The sequence below is a fragment of the Perca flavescens genome, chromosome 15 (assembly GCF_004354835.1).
Source record: "Perca flavescens isolate YP-PL-M2 chromosome 15, PFLA_1.0, whole genome shotgun sequence".
In the NCBI taxonomy this organism is placed as follows: domain Eukaryota; kingdom Metazoa; phylum Chordata; class Actinopteri; order Perciformes; family Percidae; genus Perca; species Perca flavescens.
In genome coordinates, this window is record NC_041345.1 from 1,280,907 (window position 1) to 1,294,993 (window position 14,087).

At 42.9% G+C, this 14,087-nt stretch overlaps 1 protein-coding gene across 1 annotated transcript; it reads right to left on the reverse strand.

Moving 5' to 3' along the window:
* Window positions 1-7,859: 7,859 nt before the first annotated feature.
* LOC114569262 (palmdelphin-like) lies at window positions 7,860-12,868 on the reverse strand. Its single transcript, XM_028599077.1, has 4 exons — window positions 12,787-12,868; window positions 10,506-10,586; window positions 8,584-9,005; window positions 7,860-8,283 (listed from the first exon to the last, which is right to left on the reverse strand). Exons 1-4 carry the CDS (start codon window positions 12,866-12,868, stop codon window positions 7,930-7,932), a joined length of 939 nt encoding a protein of 312 aa, XP_028454878.1. The 3' UTR covers window positions 7,860-7,929.
* Between the last annotated feature and the right edge of the window lie 1,219 nt (window positions 12,869-14,087).

A 14,087-nucleotide genomic window follows, 5' to 3' on the forward strand; every position in this document is an offset into this window, starting at 1 on the left:
CATTGAAGATAAGTCAGTCTGTGCAGATTCTCTCCATTTATTTTTTCACTTTAACCCCTTAAAACGGCTTTGGGTGCTGCACCTAAACCTTATAAAGGCGTGGAAAACCCTGCATCTTTTCAATAAAAATCCTCCTCCTGAACAATCTGTCCCCCTAACTTCGGAAATTACAGCCACGCCCCTGCACCTAACTCTTCCACATAGCTGGCGGAAATACTGTTTAACTGTATTTATCTCTCGCTGACTGGATAAAGCTCATATTATCCAGTCCCTCCAGAAAAACGTGAGTATGCGATCGCATAATTCAATGCATAAGTCTGCATATTTATGCTGGGGGGTGGGGCGCACTTTCGCCGCAAAAATTGCCGATTTCCACGCAAAATATGCGGGGCTTGCATGATTTCATAATCCCCGCATTTTCGTTGCAAAAAAGTCCCATAATACAGTACAGGCCAAAAGTTTGGACACACCTTCTCATTCAATGTGTTTCTTTATTTTCATGACTATTTACATTGTAGATTCTCATTGAAGGCATCAAAACTATGAATGAACACATATGGAATTATGTGTTCATTCACTTTTTTGTTATTACTTAACAAAAAAGGGTGAAATAACTGAAAACATGTCTTATATTTTAGATTCTTCAAAGTAGCCACCCTTTGCTTTTTTTGATAACTCTGCAAACCCTTGGTGTTCTCTCAATGAGCTTCATGAGGTAGTCACCTGAAATGGTTTTACCTTCACAGGCGTGCTTTGTCAGGGTTATTGTCAGGTCACTGTTTTTTCTCTTTTTCATCAAACAGCAGTTTGATGAAAAAGTTCCCGAAATTTCATTGCATAAAATTGCATAAATGTCCCGCATATTCCATCGCATTTTTTAATAAAAACGTGCTGCATAATCATTTTTGCCCGCAACCATCCCAAAAAATGTTTCTGGAAGGACTGATTATCACGTAATGTATAAATGATGAAGGAAGAGACCCACCTGACTGCAGCGCGGCTGTCATCTCCTGTGTGACGGTGTGAAGCTCAGTGTGGATATGAACGATCCAGCTGATGATGCTCCAGCTCATCTGCTTAACACCTCCCTGTCCTCTGTGTCATCTGAGCAAAACTAAATCCAACCTTCTAGCTCCTTCAAAGTTGTTCTGGTGACTTAAAAGAACCCTAGAAAGCTGTAAAGCTACTACAACTGCATTTTGTCGTGCAACCCTGTGATGTACAATGACAACAAATGAACCCCTTTGGTTACACTTTACTTGAAGAGTGACATGACTCTGTCATGAAATTGTCATAAACATTATAAACAAGTCATAAACGTTCATGACATAATGGATTAATGTGAGATTTCAAAGACTTTAGACACACAGAACATACTAATATATATATATTGTTTTATCATATACCTGCAAACATCCACTGAAATTAATCAGCTGTATTAATCAAATGACAGTGATACGAATAATGCAACATGCAGAGAGTTGCAAAGTTGCAAAGGTATATATATATATATATATATATATATATATATATATATATATATATATATATATATATATATATATATACCTTTAAAGCAGACACACAGAATCACACCTTGACTACTGTTACAAATTGTGATGCAAAGCTGTAAAATAAGAATCTTATTCTTTGGCTTTTTCCATTTCTAGAGCAAACAATGCTGAACATTTGGGATATTTCAGTCAGGTAAGCAGTGGCGTAGCGCAGCATTCTGGGCCCTGTAGAAAGGCATTTTTCTATGGGCCCCTTCTTGCATCCACAGCTATTCATTCGGGCATCTTTTTGGGTGCTCTTCACATGAAGGCCCTAGGTAAAACAGCACACTTCCAACTTTGCGTGAAATACCTGCAGAAAAGGGACATGGAAGTAGTTCTATACAATTTATTTTGTAGATTAGGGTGAATTTGTGTGTTGTTGTAGCAGTGTTTTTGCCATTCAGAATGAGCTAGCATGCTAAGGCACAGAGACATTTATCTTACTGTTTTTCTGAATTGCTTAGGCCCATTTCACCCATGTTCTCAAAACTGTGAACACAAAACCACATTCTCAAACTGTATTCACAAAAGCATCTGACTCTGCTGGCAAAATCAAACAATGCTTCCAGATCATACACCGAGCCGGTCAATAACTAAACTCTACAGAGCCTTCATTAGTCAGTACCTCAAACATTCGAGAACACAGTGTGTAGTTACAGAATTTTTTTTTTTCACATTTTTCATACAGTGAACACATTTTGCAATGAAAACAAAAAGTATATCACAACTTGTACAGTGAATATCTTCTACACTGGAAGTAGTGCAAGTGCTACTCTATTGAATGTTAGGCACTTGTAGAACCACACAACACATTCTCACGCCCATCTGGTAAAATACAGACGCTTGGTCAGGTGACCTTTGTGGTTGTTATTGACGCTAAAAGTCTCCTTTAGCGTCATATAGCGCGCTTTATCTAAACGCACTTGGTCGGGACTATTGGGGTCTCTTGGATGCAGTTATGTTTAGGAAAAGCTCGTGGGTGGGCCCAACCAACCTCCCTACGAGGTATTTCCCCCCTTACATACTACTCTCTAAAGCCTGTGTAGCTGCTGCTCTCCCAGGTACAGAGCCGGCCTGACCCATGAGCAAACTACCAGAGGGGCTACCAGAGGGCCCCCAAGAGCTTATGGCTGACTAGAATTTGGTTTTTCCAGCTCACAAGCCAACGGAGAGTTGATAGATGACCCTGGCTGCTGCCACTAGAACACATTCTCCCTCCCATCCTTGGTCAGGTGACCTTTGTCGTTGTTATTGACGCTAAAAGTCTCCTTTAGCGTCATCTAACGCACTTTATCTAAACGTGATTGGTCGGGACTATTGTTAGTTCCCCGTGGCTACCAGAGGGCCCCCAAGAGCCCTTGAAATGTCCCACAATAGAGCTCATAACAGTGCCGGTCTATTTAAAGATAGTGTTGCTGCTAATAGGTCTCACATTTGTCTTTAAATGCTTATTTGTACATTATGAGTTCTTAAACTAATATTTACAATACACAAGTTGGTTTACCGCCAAGTGCAGTGGCAACATGTTACAATGTGGAGAGTCCCCCAAACCAAAATCTTGCTTAGGGCCCCCCAAAAGTCTAGGGCCGGCCCTGTCCGGTACGTTCTACAAACACGCTGAAAGGTGCTTTTTTCATCGCTTCAAACGATGAAGAACGACTCAGCTGTTTTATTTAATAATGAGAACGACTCTCTAATGGTTGCCACTGTGTTCCAGTGCTGAACTGCTCTTACGGAGAAGACAGCCTGACCAAAAGCTGTTTTTCTCCGTGGGATGATGCAGTCTTCCCTCACTGCCCCTCTAGTTACCCTAACCTCACTGGATCTTAAATGTATACAATCACATAGTGGAGGAGGTGCTAAACCATGTCTGATTTTATAAATTAAACAGATATTAGATAGATATTAGATTAGATAGATATTTTGACGCACTTAGGATGAGGAAAAGGTCGTGGGTGGGCTTTCCGTCACACACTGTCATGGTTGTATGTTTCTGTTGTATGTCTGTTCCCTGTTTTATTTTGGTAGTCTGGTTTTCTGATTGTCGTGCCCAGCCCTAATTAATGTGTTTCACCTGTATCCCAGCCCTTGTGTCACCTGTCTCTTGTTACCTCGTTACCCTGGTGTATTTACCCTGCGTTCATGGACATCGGAAAGTAGCCTGTAGATAGGTGGGGTCTCCTCTAGCTGTACATAGGTGGGGTCTCCCCTAGCTGTAGATAGGTGGGGTCTCCTTTAGCTGTAGATAGGTGGGGTCTCCTCTAGCTGTAGATAGGTGGGGTCTCCTCTAGCTGTAGATAGGTGGGGTCTCCCCTAGCTGTAGATAGGTGGGGTCTCCTCTAGCTGTAGATAAGGGGGGGTCTCCCCTAGCTGTAGATAGGTGGGCCAACGCATTTTATGTGCATGCATCGTTTTAGTCCGATGCAACACCGGCAGCGCCGCAGCTAGTTAGCTTAGCATAGTGAATGGAATCCTATGTTGCCGGTTAGCATGTTGTGAGTAAAAGTGAGCCAACAAAAGACAAAAAAACAACCTAATTACTTGCTCTGAGACAAAAAATGTGTTGGCCCACCTATCTACAGCCAGGGGAGACCGTGATAAGAACTATTTCAACAAACAGTGGCGTATCCCTTTTTGGACCTGACAGAAATGGAGTTTAGTGTCTGTGTTTGTAGTGTCTGCAGGAGGGCTAGGGTGGAAGTCTTGGCTTCGTCCACCAGAGGGAGGAAGAGGATTTGAAGGGTCCGTCAGAGCTGTTGTAAACACCGACAGCAGATTAAATGGGTCTCTCTTTGGCAAAGTCAAGTGAAGCAGTAGTGGAAGAAGTATTCAGATCCTTTACTGCAATAAAAAGTACTAATACCACACTGTAAACATACTCTGTTACAAGTTAAAGTCCTGCATTGAGAAAGGGTCACTTCAGTAAAAGTGTGTAAGTATCATCAGGAGAATGTAGTTAAAGTATTAAAACATTGTAGACAGTTTAAAGGATCCAAACACACACACAGACAGACACACACACACGAAGGTGTTGAAAAAAGCACGAAAAACTCAAAAAAGGCAACAGAAACTCAGAAAGAAGCAACAATAACATTGAAAACGCATCAAAAACGCCCCAAAAAAAGAGTCCAGAATGAATTATTTTGCCTGTAAATTACACCTATGGTTGACTCAACTAATGGATTAATGTCTAACAGCACAAATATTACGATAAAGGCTGATTTGGGAGTGTCTCTCTTGACACACCAACCCGATAATCGGCCGCCTGACAGTCTGGCGAGGTCAGTGACTCGAGTCTGTTCGGTGTGCTCTGTGCCGTCGGCTTTAATTTGGGCCGATTTGACTTGTTGAATCGGCCGGTGGGCAGTCGGACTCAATGACCATTCTGATTGGTGGAGAGCTAGCCCTTGACTAGCGAATCAGTGCACTTATGTTAAAACACTTACCGGAAATGACGAGCAGGATGAGCTAGACTAGATTCTCTCAAAATCTGATGAAAATCTCTTAAACTGACTTTTGTTGATCTGAAATGAAGACAGATTTCTCTCTTTAAATGTTTTCAGAAACACGTTTCGGTGAACCATTCACTTGTCCTGCTGTACTCCGTAAATCTCATGTACAGATGTTTGTGTAGACTAACTGAGTCATTCAACAGCATCATTGCAACACTAGTGAAGCCTGCATTGAGTGCAGTTAGGTTCACCGTGAGATTGTGGAACCATTGGCCTTTTAGTCTATATGCTAATATCTGAACACTCTTTTTGTGTATTTTGGAACTCTGACTGTTGTAGTTATTTCTTATTGTATGTGTTTTATCTTGTATTTGTCTGTCTTTTGCAATGTTTTGTATTGTGCTATGGATAATTTTTGTGTGTGTGTCCTGAATAAAGAAGATGATGATGATGATGATGATGATGATGATGATGATGATAAGCACAATATGAGATTGTATTCTGAACGAACCGCCATTATGGCTGGCTTTGAAATTTGGGAGAAGCCAGACCCACATGACGCGTTCATCATTTCCGGTTTTACATTTTTTGGGCGACAAAACAGATTAGCGCCACCTGCTGTTATGGAGAGGTATTACGTCTCGCACACGTGCAGAACGTACGCTGAAGTCAGCGTCTCTTCGGTGTGTTCTGATGAAGGTAAATATGGTGCAAAAGGTGAGCGCTTGTAGAACAAAAAATCTGAAGTAGTATTTTAAAATGTGCTCTTGTAAAAAATATTCACACACCTGTATTCTGAATGTTAAGTCACAGAAAATAATATTCTCAAATGTGTAGATTGATATTTGCATGAACACAATGAGCTGCAAACTTGTAATGCAACATTTACTTTGGTTAATTTTCCATCACAACCACGACTCAGTAGCTAAGTTTCCATCCACTTGTCAATTGAATTATCTGAAGTTCGCTAAAAAAAAAGTCATGTGAATAAAGCCGGTTAAAGTGTGTTTCCATCCAACGGCTTTAAAGCGATTAAAAACCTGTTGTGTAATGATGTCACATGCTGTTTTGCGGTCAAATTGGTATATTGAATTGATTTGAGACATTTTAAGGTGTTTCCGTTCATTTTCGCACTGAATCACACAACATTCAAGCAGACATTTGGAACAAAGTTTTGCTAGACAAAATGGATCACGTCATCTACCAACAAATGATCAATATTGCACAAGTTGTAATAGTGCTGATGAGCCAGCTGATAGCAACATATCAAGTTGTAATAGTGCTGATGTTCCAGCTGATAGTGACATATCAAGCTGTAATAGTGCTGACGAGCCAGCTGATAGTGACATATCAAGCTGTAATAGTGCTGATGTACCAGCTGATAGCCACATATCAAGTTGTAATAGTGCTTATGTGCCAGCTGAGTGACATATTGAGCTATAATAAGAAAACAACGATGCAATCAACACATTGCTATGATGATGCAGATGCACATTTCTTAGATTTTTGCTATCTAAAATAGCCGTTATATTTTGCTCGTAAATTAAATTCAAAAAGTCTCCTCATTCGTCCACTTCCATCTGTCTTTGTTGACATCCGCCATGTCTGCAAACTGAGCAGAAATACTGGGCGGAAATGTCCTAAAAACATCTTCTTCGTTTTGTGGCGGGTTGCAACTGTAAATTACCTAAAACTTAATTGCAATTCATTCATTTCTTCTGCAAATAACGTTTCCATCAGCGTTTATCGCATTAGCCGTATATATCAATCAAGAGACAATCAGATGAAAATGTATTTCCTTTGAGTTGATATTCATGAAATTCAATCTAATTTTACTGTTTCCATGAGGCATTTTTCATTAAATATCACTTAATTTGGATAAAAACGTGTGGATGGAAACATAGCTACTGATTACAACCTCTAGAATCTGTCACTGCAACTTCACATATGTGCTCTCTCGCAGAACAAAGTAGAGAATCTGCTCCTTGACTTTTGCAACACTACCTGCGATGCATTCGGTGCATAACTAATCTGTACCTGTGGACTTAGGCTGTGGAGCTCGGAGCCAACAGAACGGGGAAAGCAAGGTTTCTATTGCCAGATGAGGGATTACTGTCTGTCTTATTTATGTAGCATGGAAGCTTGGTGGAATAGCATGCTAGCATTAGCTAACTAACCAACCAGCCCGCTTCTAAATAAATACCTTTTAATTATCTTAAAGGTGCCCTGCCATACAAAACCGTTTTTACTTGCATTTTTTTGAAATCTGTCAGGTCCATATGTGTTTGTGTTATGTGGTGAATGTGAAAATGAACTGCTACCTCTGTCAGCTCTAGACACTGAACAGAAATAAGCAGAGAAATCAGACCAATCACAAAAGCTGGTCAGTCTGACATCATTGAGCTCATTACTATTGATGAGCTCGCCCAGTTGCGCTGGGTAAAGGATGCTGACAGCCAGGCTCTCATTGGCTAGCTGTAAGCCAATCAGATTCAAACAAATTAGCAAGTTGACAAATTGAGCTGAGTCTTCCTGCAGGCTTTCTATACCACGCTAGAATGACTTGAACCAAGATAACCATGATTACAGACTCCATGGAAGAATATTAATGAGAACTGGCATAAATCCAGCTGAGTCTTCCTGCAGGCTTTCTATACCACGCTAGATTGGCTTGAAACAAGGTAACCAAGGTTACAGAGTCAGTGGCAGACCTTCAGACATTACCACAAAATCATGAAATACGTGTGGCAGGGCACCTTTAACACTTTTTAACACTCAAACTGAAACACTGGCGGTGAGCTCCAGGTCCTCACCTTTTGCACCATATTTACCTTCATATTCTGAGGCACTTTTTGGACCAACTAGGGCGGACTGATCAGTCCGACGGTCGGCCGTCGGGCTGGTTGGTGTATCAGGAGCCTTTACATGACGGAGCAACACTGGCAAGTTTTGCGTTTGTTAGCGGAACGATCCCCTTCCTGTCCCGGGACTTTGACTCCTGCCCCGTTCCCATCCAGGGGAACATCCTGAAACTCTTGGCGCTCTTTCCTCCCGGCCTCAGGTGAAGGTTCAGGTCCTATGACGTGTTCTTCTCCTTCATTGGTGATGATCACTCGCTCCGCTGTGAGCATGCCTTCGTCGTTGTCTCGGCCGTCCACTCCGTCACCGTCGGCGTAACCCAGGAACACCAGAGTGACCGGGCCTTCGTCCAAACTCAGGTCCTCCATGTTATCAACTTCTCCTGCAAGGTCTCTGACCACCGGCATGCTTCTGTCCTGAGAGATAGAGAGAGAGAGATAACGCAAAAAGTCAGTGCACTGAAACTACCCAGATGACCCTTAAAAACGGTCAAAAAGTTCAGTGGAACGATAGACCCTCCTCGCACTAAACGGGCGCCATCAAACTAAACAACAGGCACGCCACAAAAAAAATCCACCAATAACACAGCACCCAGCCACACAGTAAGAGCCTCATAGGAGCAGCATACGGCTCAAGAGCCACAGGTTCGCCACTCCTGCTCTAACGCTGCTGACACGCTCGTGCCACGCAGCCAGTGTGCAGGAGGCCTCACTTACATCTGCAGCCCAGTCCTGAATCCCCAGCCCGGCTTCCAAGTCGTAACTTCCAGAACTGTCCAGCTGCGATCTGTCTTCCTTTGCCGTGGCGTGGAAGGTCGAAGAAGACGAGACATTTCCCTCCGGATGTCTGTCGGCGTCCGCCTTCTCCGTCTTTGTCTCGGCGGCGTTTGGCGTGACCGTGACTTTGTCCAGCAGCGCTTTCATCCCGACCCCGTCGACGATGCTGAGGATCTGGCCGAGCTCTTCACTCGAGGGTTGGCTCCCCGAGCCGCCCACGGCGCGGATGCTCTTCCTGCCGTCGTCGTAGACGGTGGCGGCCGTGGGCGCGCCGGACGGCACGGCCACGGGGGCCACTGACCTGACCGAGGTGGCTCCGGTCTTTGGGTCTCTCTCCACCTGCACTGCCAACATTCCTAGGACTGCAATTTAAGAGACAGATTCATTGTATTTAAACAGGGACAATGCACAAGTTAACATTAACCCTGTATAACACGTGTCAAACTCAAGGCCCGTGGGCCAAACCCGGCCCCTCGCAGATTCTGATCTGGCCTGCACATCAATTTAGGCCCACCTAGTTTTTGCCACTTTTTTTCATTGTTTTGGTAACTTTTTACTAGGTTTTGGTCACTTTTGCTGACATGTTAGTAAATTTTTTTGACGTTTTTGCCACTTTTGCCGAAATGTTAGTAAAATTTTTTGATGTTTTTGCCACTTTTTCCAAAAAAAAATGTATTTCTTTTGACCTTTTTGTCACTTTTGCTGAAATTTTTGTAATTTCTTTTTAACTTTTTTGTCACTATTTCCGAAGTTTTTGTGACTTTTGCCGAAATTGACATTTATTTTGACCTTTTTGTCACTTTTGCCGAAGTTTTTGTAATTTGTTTTGACCTTTTTGTCACTTTTGCCCACATTTTTGGACGCTTCTTTTCTATGCTGGCCGAGGAACTTTCTTCTGACTTCTTTAGGACTTTATGTCGACCAAACTGTAAGTGAGAAGACTGTATGACACAAAGCCTATCAATAAACTAAACATGTCTGGCCCTTGGTGGGATTCAAATTTTCCAGTGTGGCCCTCTGGGAAGTTGAGTTTGAAACCCATGAACAAGGAGAAATGCATTGTGCCAGGTTGTAGCACAAGTGCTATTTTCCGCCCGTAGTCCCTTAACAGGTCATTAACACAATACAAATTCCATGCAAGTGAAATTCAAAACATCAAAAAATATACAAATTTACAACCAGTAAAGAGTTTTCATATTCAGGCTGTGAAACAGGTTGTTATACAAATGTCGGAAAAAGGGACAAATTTACAAAAAGGTGACAAATGTCTGAGAAAACTACAAAAAAATCGTTCTCCTAAGCCCCTCCCCCCACAAGTGAGAATGAATGCGTGTGCATGGGCAGTGAGTGATATGCAGTTAGACACCACCCCCTGGCCCTGATTGGTGCATCTGAACAGTTAGACACTCCCCCTGGCCCTGATTGGTGCATCTGAACAGTTAGACACTCCCCCTGGCCCTGATTAGTGCATCTGAACAGTTAGGCACCCCCCATGGCCCTGATTGGTGCATCTGAACAGTTAGACACTCCCCGTGGCCCTGATTGGTGCATCTGAACAGTTAGACACTCCCCATGGCCCTGATTAATGCATCTGAACAGTTAGACACTCCATCTGGCCCTGATTGGTGCATCTGAACAGAGAGCTGTGGATTTTTGTAAATCCCACTCCAGCCTGTAGGTGGAGCCAGAGGAGCTGGATTTATTTTAATGATCTGCTTCATATAGTTCTGCTGGAACATAAGGTCAGTTTCAGCAGATATGACAGAAAAGGAGTTTTATAACTCTTACCTACTGCACCTTTAATATAAAAAAGTTACACACCAAGGCTTTAAGTTATAACAAAGTCTCTTCCTGGGTCTTACCTGATCGGCCTTCTTGCCCACTTTCATGAGACATCCTTTGTGTCATCTGTACGGAGAAGAGATCCTCGGCCGCCTTTTTCACTGAAAAAAGAAATGTATATTTTGTACTGTATGTTTTTAAGATAAACGATTAAAATATATTTTCTTGCTCATGAATTAGAATATATCCTGTGTGTCTGTGTGTCTGTGTGTCTGTGTGTCAGTACCTCAGTGTGTGCCTGTGTGTGTGTGTGTGTGGGCCATTTAACACAACTTTGGATCCTTTACAGTTTCTACATTGTTTTAATACTTTTAACTACTTGTTCCTGTCGAGACTTACACACTATCACTGAAGTAACATTTACATTGCAGGACTTGTACTGTAACGGAGTATGTTTACAGTGTGTTATTAGTACTTTTACTGCAGTAAAGGATCTGAATACTTCATCCAGCACTGTAAACATCCAACTGTGTTGCGATGGCCATACTGAAGTCAGTGTTGTGTCGAATGCTTTCTGCTGTACGTCAGAGTCTGTTCGGTTTCACTACCACACCCTGTTTTGTACTCATGTTGCACAGTGTGTGTGTGTGTGTGTGTGTGTGTGCACGGAGCAGAATGAGTCACATCACAGCCAGCGTAAAGCTGTTTCTCCGCCGAGGCTCCAGTCTGTCACCCTGATTTAAATGATTATTCTTCATGCAAAGACTTAGTTCTGGTAAATTATCATCTGTCAAAGAGAGAATAGGTTCAGGGCCGGCACTGTCTTGAGAGCGATAAAGACGAGACTGAAGCTGATGGTGAACACCTGTCACCTGTAGCTGGTTTACTTTGGTCCGAATCAGTTGGAGAGTTTATGAATTTGGCCTCGGTTTGGTTCGGTTTGGTTTGGGACAACTGTCCCAACTGTCCCGTTTCTTCTTTATCTAAACCCAACTGTCTCGTTCTTTTTTTTACCTAAACCCAAATGTCCCGTTCTTCTTTACCTAAACCCATCTGTCCCGTTCTTCTTTACCTAAACCCAACTGTCCCGTTCTTCTTTACCTAAACCCAACTGTCCCGTTCTTCTTTTCCTAAACCCAACTGTCCCGTTCTTCTTTACCTAAACCCAACTGTGTCTTCTTTTACCTAAACCCAACTGTTCTTCTTTACCTAAACCCAACTGTCCCGTTCTTCTTTACCTAAACCCAACTGTCCCGTTCTTCTTTTCCTAAACCCAACTGTCCCGTTCTTCTTTACCTAAACCCAACTGTCCCGTTCTTCTTTACCTAAACCCAACTGTCCCGTTCTTCTTTACCTAAACCCAACTGTCCTGTTCTTCTTTACCTAAACCCAACTGTCCTAAACCCAACTGTCCCGTTCTTCTTACCTAAACCCAACTGTCCTGTTCTTCTTTACCTAAACCCAACTGTCCTGTTCTTCTTTACCTAAACCCAACTGTCCTGTTCTTCTTTACCTAAACCCAACTGTCCTGTTCTTCTTTACCTAAACCCAACTGTCCGTTCTTCTTTATCTAAACCCAACTGTCCTGTTCTTCTTTATCTAAACCCAACTGTCCGTTCTTCTTTAACTAAACCCAACTGTCCGTTCTTCTTTACCTAAACCCAACTGTCCCGTTCTTCTTTAACTAAACCCAACTGTCCGTTCTTCTTTAACTAAACCCAACTGTCCTGTTCTTCTTTACCTAAACCCAACTGTCCTGTTCTTCTTTATCTAAACCCAACTGTCCGTTCTTCTTTAACTAAACCCAACTGTCCTGTCCCTTCTTCTTTACCTAAACCCAACTGTCCCGTTCTTCTTTTAAACCCAACTGTCCCGTTCTTCTTTACCTAAACCCAACTGTCCTGTTCTTCTTTAACTAAACCCAACTGTCCTGTTCTTCTTTATCTAAACCCAACTGTCCCGTTCTTCTTTTACCTAAACCCAACTGTCCTGTTCTTCTTTAACTAAACCCAACTGTCCCGTTCTTCTTTACCTAAACCCAACTGTCCTGTTCTTCTTTACCTAAACCCAACTGTCCGTTCTTCTTTACCTAAACCCAACTGTCCTGTTCTTCTTTACCTAAACCCAACTGTCCCGTTCTTCTTTACTTCTTTACCTAAACCCAACTGTCCGTTCTTCTTTAACTAAACCCAACTGTCCCTTCTCTTCTTTACCTAAACCCAACTGTCCCGTTCTTCTTTAACTAAACCCAACTGTCCCGTTCTGTCTTTTCTTTACCTAAACCCAACTGTCCTGTTCTTCTTTACCTAAACCCAACTGTCCGTTCTTTTTTCCTAAACCCAACTGTCAGTTCTTCTTTACCTAAAACCCAACTGTTGGGCACACCTCGCGCCTCCTGGAAGGCATTTGGCGAGGGTTTCTGAAGGAAAGGAAAGTTCCCCATGCCTGCTGGATTTGGCCATGGGGCGGCTGCATTATGCTGCGTGGATTACAATTGATCCGACTTAATGCCTAAGACTGTGCAATCATTCATAACTACAGGAGCTGTTGAGGGCAGTGCCGCGGATGCCCGAGCACCATCTGCCGCCAAGGGCGGGGATTAACTTCGAGGAAGATGTTGAAAGGTGGGGGTGGAGGGTTTTAAATGACGCGATTTGTCGACCCTCCTGCACAGAACACCCACTCATTTTACCAAACCATCACACTTTTTCTTAACCCTTGTGTTGTCCTAGGGTCAAGTTTGACCATTTTTTTCAATGTTTTTTATGGGTTTTTTTAATAAATTGCCAAAAATAATGGCAACACTTTACTTGAAGTCATCTACATAAGAGTGTAGACACACACACACACACACACAGGTACACACACACACACACACACACACACACATACAGACACACACACACACGCACACACACACACATACACACACACACGCACACCACACACAGACACACAACACACGGGCGCTTTTTCAAACGTCAGATTTTTATTTGGAGGAGAAAGGGTTGCATTTAACCACTCAAAAATATGCAATGATACGCAACAACAACAACAACAACAACAACAACAACACATATATTTATGACAGAACTTTCACTTCAGAAATTTGTATTCACATATCGGGTTAAGTAATGTGACAGCAAAGTAAATCTTCTCTCTCATCTTTCACTGACCCGCTCCTCTCTGAGCACAGTGTGTGTGTGGTGTGTAGTGTGTAGAGTGTGGTGTAAAGCGTAGTGTGTAGTAGCGCAATGTGTAGTTTATGCGTAATGTGTATGTAGTATGTAGTGTGTGTGTGTGGCGTGTGTGTGTAGTGTGTAGTGTGTACAGCGTGGTGTGCGAAGTGTGTGTATGTAGTGTGTAGTGTGTGCGTAGTGTGTGTGCGCGTGTGTAGAGGTGTAGTGCGAGCGAGTGTATGTGTAGTGTGTGTATGTAGTGTGTGTAGTGTGTGGTAGTGTGTAGTGTGAAGTGTGTAGCAGCGAGTGTGGGAGCGTGAGGGCGAGTGTGCAGTGCGTGGTGCAGAGCGTAGTGTGTGGTGTGTAGAGCGAGTGTGCTGAGTGTAGTGAGTAGAGGCGTGTGTGTGTGTAGCCGTGAGTGTGTGTGCAGAGCGTGCGTGTGTAGTGAGTAGAGGCGTGAGTGTGCAGTGAGTAGGCATAGTG